Here is an 8,731-nt window from a genome sequence, read left to right as displayed (position 1 = left end):
CGAGGAGGGCATTTTGGACAACAAGGAGGTGAAGTCAAACCCTAGCCGCCGCCCGAGAGTGATCTGCCCCTTCTTGCAGCCGGTCGTCGCTAAGGTTAGTACTCGTGTCCTTCCCTTGTCCGTTGATTCTGCCACGTGTCATCATCCTGTCAGCTGGCCACCTCGTACCACCCCAGCCTTCCGCGTGTCCCTGCTCGAGATTGTCCTAGGATCACGAGCTGCCAATCATTTAGGTCAAATCTGTAGCCGCCGCTCCTCCTTGCTTTCTCGCAATATCCATTCGAGTCAACCCTAGCCTCAGCGTCGCCTCACCCCTTCATCCTGCCAGGTGTCAACCATCCGAGTGCCCTCCATCAGCCACCTCAGCCAGCATCTCCTCGCGCGATCTAGCTGGGTCCCACGCGTTTTGACGCAACGCCCAGCTCGCTCCACACAGCCACCCGTTAGCCTCTTACCTTAGCTGTTTTAGGAAACCCTTGGCGCGTCGTCATCTCCTTGCCGCATTCGTCTCCACCTTCTTACCGCGTCAAATCTTAGCCTCTCATCTCTCCACGTGGCGCCATCCCAGCCTTGTTGAGAATTCCCGAGGGATCAAGAGAATTGACCCAGAATTCTGTCCAGGTTCATTCGATTTCTTTCAATCTTCTCCCCTACCATTTAGGTAATTCCTCCTCGCATTTCCTCTACGCGTGATTGATTCCGCGTGATCTCTGTCGGTCGTTGATCTTGCCACGTGGCAGGATCGTGGTGCACCTTCTTGGCACGACCAGCCAAGTCAACCGAGTCCTCCTAGTCATCTTCTCACACCACCCTCGCCCTTAGGTTAACCCGTTTGACTGAGCCTACCTAGACCGACATCACTTCTCTCAACCTTAGTCAACATTAGGTCCATGCACCCTACCGAGCCCTCTTGAGTTCAAGCCACCCTAGTTGGCTCGAGTCTAGCTCGAGTGCCCCTTGACCTAGTCAACCCGGACCCACTGAGCTAGGTCCCTTAGTCAACCACCCACGTAGTCGTCCTTAACCTCATTCGGTCAACTTTGTCCAAACCCGAGCTTAGGCTCAACCTAAGCCACCCCCGTAAGCCTCTCTTAGCTAGGTTACCCATTTCACACCTACGCCGCGATCTGACTAGCCTACCCCAAACCGAGCCCATCTTGACTAGACCAACCTACCTAGTAGAGCCCAGTCGAACCGAGCCAACCCCAGCCTTAGTTAGGAGTAGGTCTCGCCGGTCTATTCCGGCTCAACACCTCGGCCGCGACCCTCACCGTCGGAATCCAGCGACGAGCGTGGCCGAGCCATACCCGACGGCAGGTAGGTAGGCGCTGCCCTTCTGGCAGCAGCCCCCCTCGGCACACAGGCGGCCCTTCCGGCCACGACAGCGTCGTCCCCTCCGACAGCGGCCACCCTCACGGCATCGGTCTCCAGCCGCGTTCCCTTCAGCGCCAAACGTCCTCGGCGCCGGCAGTCCTACGCGCGGCCCGCATCTTTTCTGCCGTCATCCGCAAGCATCTTGATGCTCGGTTCCTTCCAGGCGGCCCGTCATCTGCGTCAACTCTGTAGACGCACGTCCAGCGACAGCGCGAGCACTCGGCCAGCGGCGAGCGGCCACTTCCTCAGGCGCGTCGGCCAGGATTTCAGCGGCGAGTTCAACGCCCAGCGCCATTCGGCCAGCGGACTGAAGAGTGCAGCAAGCATCCGAGGAGGCTCTCCTCAACCGGCCTTCTTGAACAGCAAGCTGCAATACCCGGGGGTTGGTTATCACCCAGGGTGCTTATCCGGCTACGCCAAGGACTTTCCTTGGCCGGTATACTGTTGATCCCCCTTGTAGCACGGGTGGGCATTTGCTTTCGTTTGTTTAGTATAGCATCTTAGTTGTTTTCTGTTTGCTTTCGCCTTGGCTTCGGCCCTGCTCCCCCGTGAGGTACCTCTAGGGCACTGTGCCCGAGACACGACCACAAGGAGCAAGACCCCCCTAGTTGCTTTTGTTGGGTGTGGTTTGGTCGTTAGTAGTGGTTTGCGTGGTTTGTGAGTGAGTTGTGAGAGATTTCATATTTGTATCGCTCACGTTTGTAAGGCCTCGCCGACCCTGCTTGTGTTCTTGTAGTAGGCTATCCGTAGTTAGGTTTTTGGGAAAGGGTATCCTCGACTTGTATTACTCTACCTAACTGGGTTTGCGCTGGGGTCCTGTCCGGCCGGGTAGCTATCTGTAATTAATTGTTTAGGATTTGGGTTTTTAGGATAGGCCTCAAGAAGGTCCTGGGAAGATTAGGATTGCATTGGTCGGATTTTCTTAGACCCACCGGTGCGGTCCTAACAATTGGTATCAGAGCGCCTCTTGAGGAATATCCGCAGTTTGAGCACTTGGACCTTCACAGCGTCGACATCAATGGGCAGTGCCAGCGGATTTCTTGTGGTTTTCTGATTATTTCAGTGGTCTTCTTTTCCGATTCGGGTTTTCTAGTGCCAGTACAGCGGTCAGAGTCCAGCCACGGTTTTCTTTAGTTGCGTAGATCTAGGCTTCGCTTGTCCACTCTTGGCAAGTGTAGGGTTGTACGCCTTGTACACCCGAGGGCAGCCAAGCTCGAGGTGCGTCACCGAGGCACTAGGAGAGTGCGGTGATTTAGGCTCCTAGAGCCCGGCCGAGAGCGAAGTGTGATTGCCGAGGCACTTAGGCGAAGTGCGGCATTAGGCGGGCCAACCCGTCTCCCTCGCCTTAGGCCTCACGCGCGGCAGCTTGAGTAGCAGCAGCGTGGGCAGAATTGAGAGTGGCAGCTAGTCTTCTATTTGGATTTCAGACTTAAGAGTGGAAGTGTAGACAGTTTTTGGATTTTCGTAGTTAGGATTTCCTTAGCATAGTGCATCCTTGGCGCTGGTCCAACCAGATTTTACAAATGGCCAAGTCGAAGAAAAACTTGAACCCCGACGAGCCCGTGCTTGAGGAAACCACTTCGGACCCTCAAGAAGTCGCTCATAGGGTTTCCAACATGGAGATATCCGAGCATACTATCAACCGTCTTGGCAACCTTGAGCGAGAATTCAGCCAGTACCGTCGAGACATGGATAAGGCCGAAAACCATAGACGGAGGGATATAGAGAGACAATTCGGCGAACTCCACAAAGACTTAGCCGTAATGAGGAGGAACCAACAGAACGAAATGGATGAAGTACGAGCAATGTTTAGGGTTCTAACCTCAAACCAGCAACAAGGTACAGAGAGGGCTACTCAGGGCCCGAATACACGCCCAGACAAGGGTAAGGGTTTGTTAGTTGCACCAAACTATCAAACCGACACTGAGGTCGATCCCAATAACATCTCTCATATTGGGATGAGTACAGAAGGAGGTCGGCGCAATACCATGGCGCCTCCTCAAGGCAGGCATCAACAGGATGCCTACGATGATAGGACTCCCCGAGCACCACGATTTGGACACCATAGCCAAAACCGAGTAGAGCTCACGTCCGAAGGGGAGCAAGACGAGTCTCCAGCTCGTCAAAGAAGAGGGTCTCGATTCCACCAAAGGCAAGAAGAGCGACGGACACCCTCAGTCCGATATGAGTTCCCTAAGTTCAATGGGGAACACTTGAGAGAATGGCTCTTCATGGCAGAGCGGTACTTCCTTTGTCACCACGTTCCCGAGGCAGAATGGATTGAGATAGCTACGGCCAACATGACCGGAGAAGCTACAACGCATTATTTGTGGTTTAACCACAATAATGAAGAACAAACCTGGGAAAAGTATAAGGCCAGTCTCCAACTCCAATTTGGGGACTCAACATTTATTGATTACGATGAGGACTTAAAGAATTTGGTCCAGACCACTACCGTGCCAACCTACAAAAGGCAGTTCGAGCGCCTAGCTAGCATGGTAAGGTGGCCTGAAAAGGCCCTCATCGGCGCTTTTAAAGGAGGCCTTAGAAATGATATAAAGCGGGAAATGAAAATTCACCACTTTGAAAAGTTGGAAGAATGCATAGCCATGGCCCGTCTCTACGAAGAGAGAATCGAGGAAAGAAGAGCCGAGAAAAAGGCTCATAAGTTTGATAAACAGAGGAAACGAAGCTCCTATCCCTCTGCTTCTCGCAATACTCGAAAGGAGATAGTTCCCTTCAAAAGAGGGAACGAACCACGGCCCTACCAGAACTCCAATCAAGGGCAGGGCAAGAAACCGCCCCTACGCTACCTCACGCCTCAACAAATTGAGGAATACAGACGCAAAGGTCTGTGCTATAGGTGTGAGGGTAAATGGGATAAGTATCACAAGTGCCCAGCCTACTTCAGGGTACAAGTGATAAGCGATGAAGAATCAAGCTCGTGTACAGATAGTGACTCATCCTCCAGCGCTTCATACGAGTCCAGCTCGTCCTCTTCAGAGGAAGAGGTAGTTCAAAAGCGCAGAATTAAAAAGACCGAGAAGAAAAAAGAAGTAGCCAAGGAAGAGACTCCCGCCAAAGAGGAGAAACCCACAGAGGCCGAGTCTCTTCAATCGATGCAAGACCCAAACAAGCCCAATTCATTTCGAGTGTTTGGGAGGATCAACGGCAAGAAGATCCTCATTTTGTTGGACAATGGGGCCACACGAAACTTCCTAACTGAGGAAGCAGCTAAAAAGTGTAAGGTGCCCCTCGAATCCAGCTCACCCCAAACAATAGTCGTGGGAGGGGGTCTAAGGCTGAAATTCCTTAACGAAGGGAAGAACATGGAAGTCGTCATCAAGAAAAAGCCCTTCAAAATTGATTTCTTGGTTATTCCACTCGATGGAGTGGATTTGATTCTCGGAATGCCCTGGTTTTTTACCTTGGGTATCATATCATGGGACGTGAAGAACTTTAGCATGACCTTCACGCCCGACGGAGAAGATGAGCCGATGACCTTACAAGGCATCACGAGCACTACACGTCCCAAGGCTGCCTTACGAGCTATAGAGGCAGACCAACCAGCGTGTTGGGTGATGGCACTAGCTACGGATGTGCCATCTAGAGAGGAGCACGAAGAGATTGTGCCTCCACGGATACAGTCGGTGTTGGACCGATATGAGGATTTGTTCGAGGAGCCAAAAGGACTACCTCCTCCTCGTTCCTACGACCATCGAATCGTGATGACCCAAGGGGCCGAACCAGTCAACGTGCGGCCCTACAGATATGGGTATAACCAGAAGGCCGAAATAGAGCGTCTGGTTAAGGAGATGTTAGAGAGTGGCATAGTTCAGCCAAGCAGCAGTCCTTTTTCTTCTCCAGTCTTGCTCGTGAAGAAGAAGGACAATACATGGCGCTTTTGTATTGATTACCGCGCCCTGAACGAAGCCACGGTGAAGGATAGGCACCCTATACCTGTCATCGATGAGTTGTTGGATGAGCTAGCCGGGGCGACCATATTCTCCAAGATAGACTTGAGAGCCGGCTACCATCAAATCAGAATGTGTAAGGATGACGTCCCCAAAACGGCATTCAGGACACATGATGGGCACTACGAATTCCTCGTTATGCCCTTCGGTCTAACTAATGCACCGGCAACATTTCAAAGGTGCATGAACGATGTCTTTCGTCAATACCTCCGAGATTTTATATTGGTCTTCTTTGACGACATTCTAATATATAGTCAGACAGAGGAATTGCATGAGAAACACCTTGCAACAGCTCTTCAGGTGCTACGTGATAACCAACTGTATGCAAAACGGTCCAAATGCAGCTTTGGACAACCGAGCATTGGTTATCTTGGGCACATCGTGTGACAACAAGGGGTTCGGGCAGACCCAAAAAAATTGGACGCCATGCAAAGATGGCCACTGCCTAAGGATCTGAAAGGACTCAGAGGCTTTCTAGGCCTTACGGGCTACTATAGACGCTTCATCCAAGGTTATGGGTTCATAGCTCAGCCCTTAACCCAGATGTTGAAGAAAGGGGCCTTTCAATGGTCAGACAAGGCTAGGGCAGCCTTTGATAAGTTGAAAAATGCCCTTATGACTGCGCCAGTGCTTACCCTACCGGACTTCAACAAACAATTTACAATCGAGACGGATGCGTGTGATGTTGGAGTCGGGGCCGTCTTGAGTCAAGAAGGCCATCCTATCGCCTATATGTCAAAGGCCCTAACCAGTAGGGCAAAACCTCTTTCTACATACGAGAAAGAGCTCTTAGCGATAGTATTGGCAGTTGAAAAGTGGCGGCCTTACCTGATAGGGCGCAGATTCGTAGTCAAAACAGACCAGAATTCGTTAAAGTACATGCTCAAACAAAGAGTATCCACGCCTACCCAACAGCGTTGGCTGGCCAAGCTGCTAGGATACGATTTTGAGATTGAGTATAAGAAAGGTCCGGATAACACAGTGGCAGACTCTCTTTCCCGACTGACCGAGCAGTTTATGACCCTCTCTGTGGTAGAGACTGACATATGGGGACGATTAACCCAAGAGCAGCGAGAAGATCAATCCTTGAGGTTAATTCGAGCGTCCATAGAACAAAATCCAGGATCTATCCCTCTATAAACGGTCAGGGGGAATCTCTTATTTAGGAAGAATCGCGCAGTGATTCCTCCTAACTCTAGGCTTAAGCAAGAACTCTTGCAACACTTCCATGACACTCCAGCCGCAGGTCATGAGGGGGTTTCAAAAACCCTTGGCAGAATAAAAGCCCAGTTTTGGTGGCGCGGCATGAAGGCAGACGTACAACGTTTCATTAGAAAGTGCGTGGTATGTCAGAGGGAGAAATACGAGGCAATCAAGCCTCCAGGTCACTTGAATCCCCTCCCCATACCCACGAAGCCATGGACCGATGTAACCATGGATTTCATAGACGCCATGCCCCGCTCTGAAGGCAAGGAAGCTGTGCTTGTGGTAGTGGATAGACTCACCAAGTATAGCCACTTCGCTCCCTTGCCACGTTCGTATCAAGGGCCAATGGTGGCCAGCGTGTACCAAGAATTTATCGGCAAGCTCCACGGAATGCCACAGTCGGTCGTGTGCGACCGTGACTCGATCTTTCTCAGTGCGTTCTGGCAGGAGTATATGAAGTTAATGGGTACAACGCTTAACTTCAGCACGGCCCACCATCCACAGACAGATGGTCAGAGCGAAATCGTGAACCGGTCTCTAGAGACCTACCTGAGATGCTACGCGGGAGAACGACCAAATACATGGGTAAAATTTTTACCATGGGCAGAATGGTCGTATAACACTAGTCTGCATTCGTCCACGGGCATGACCCCATATGAGGGTGTATACGGGTTCCCTCCTCCTGCTATACCAAGGTATGAAGGAGGCACAACTGAGGACGACCAAATTGACTGTGAACTGCGCACACGGGAGGAAGTTCTCGACGCACTCAAGCAGAATATCGCCAAGGCGCAGAACCGCATGAGACAAGTGTATAACAAGGGTAGGAAAGACCGCGAATTCGAAGTGGGCCAGTATGTGTGGCTGAAGAGGTTACCTCTAAAGCAGAGGTCGTTGATGGGCCAGCCCTACTCAAAACTGTTACCTCGCTATTATGGTCCATATCCGGTATTACAAAAGGTTGGAAAGGCAGCCTACAGGATAGGCCTTCCAAGAGCAGCGTTAGTACACCCCGTATTCCATGTCACACGGCTTAAGCAGCATCATGGGGATGTACCAACAATGATAGAGCAGGTGCCGGAACAGTTGCCAACACCCTACCGTATCCTAAAGCACAGATACGTCCAACGCCAAGGTAGGACGAGGCATGAGGTACTCGTGGAATGGGAGCGTCCAGATCGAGGAACTTCTTGGGAAGAGTTCGGGTCAGTATTCCACCGCTTCCCCTCTTCTAGCGCTCGAGCCGACAGAGCAGGCCGGACCTAGCCGTTACGGACCAATCTCTTGGTCCCGACCCAAAGCCAACAGAGCCGACAGAGCAGGCCGGACCTAGCCGGCTGAAACGCAAGGCGTCTGAGTTGTGGGCTCAGACCATGGAGCATGTCGCAGACTCGACTCAAGAGGATGAAGCAGCACCAACTCAGGTTGCAGCGGGAGGAGTGGGAGGAGCAACCAGGTCCGAAGAGGTGCTCAAACCGGATAGGCTTCAAGACGTTTCTGAACTAAGTGTTGGACTCACCGAGTTAGTCAAGTTAACCCCTAATGTGAGTCCGGTCAACCTAGACGCTTGAGCCGATTCTAAGACCTAGAATCCTAGGCAATTGGCTAAGTCAAACAGACCTAGCCCATGCGCATCAAACCGAAGTGTGGGCGGCAACCCACACGAGGTCCCCGCCCTGGGCTCACAAGGCTCAGGGACGATTCATTTGATTTTCGAGCTTAGGCGCTAGGCCGCTCGTTTCTTTTCAGCACTTAGCGATTTTCGATCCTTTGCTTTCGTAATTAGTCATTCTTTGATCACCACGAGTTTTGAACTTGAGACCCAGGCCGAGCGGGGTGTGCTCGGCGCATTAGTTGTTGGATTAGATCTAGCGCGGGTTAAGAAATACAAACCCGCTTCATTTGGACTTGTATATACACTTTTTGGATCATGTACAGAATATGCAATTTTGAGATTAAGAAATCATTTGTTCGGAATTCTTCTCTCTCCTCTCTCGAGGTCTCTCTCTCCTTCTCCTCTCCCACCTTGCTCACCCGAGCCTGGCGTCTTCTCCCCCCTCACGTCCTCTACCTCCAAGGTGCTTCCAATCTCCCCAAATCCTGTCCTTGACGAGCCAAAGTCCCTAGACACCGGCATAAGGCAGCAAAGGCTTAGGCGGATCCCCTCCACGGTGGTG

The 8,731-nt window shown here is 51.7% G+C and overlaps 1 protein-coding gene across 1 annotated transcript; it reads left to right on the top strand.

The window, feature by feature from the left end:
- Positions 1 to 2,897: 2,897 nt before the first annotated feature.
- LOC116245329 (uncharacterized) lies at positions 2,898 to 5,735 on the top strand. Its single transcript, XM_031616958.1, has one exon. The coding sequence runs from the start codon at positions 2,898 to 2,900 to the stop codon at positions 5,733 to 5,735; it is 2,838 nt and encodes a 945-aa protein (XP_031472818.1).
- Positions 5,736 to 8,731: the final 2,996 nt, after the last annotated feature.

The sequence above is a fragment of the Nymphaea colorata genome, unplaced genomic scaffold, assembly GCF_008831285.2.
Source record: "Nymphaea colorata isolate Beijing-Zhang1983 unplaced genomic scaffold, ASM883128v2 scaffold0642, whole genome shotgun sequence".
Taxonomy (NCBI): domain Eukaryota; kingdom Viridiplantae; phylum Streptophyta; class Magnoliopsida; order Nymphaeales; family Nymphaeaceae; genus Nymphaea; species Nymphaea colorata.
This window is presented reverse-complemented; position numbering and strand designations above follow the sequence as displayed.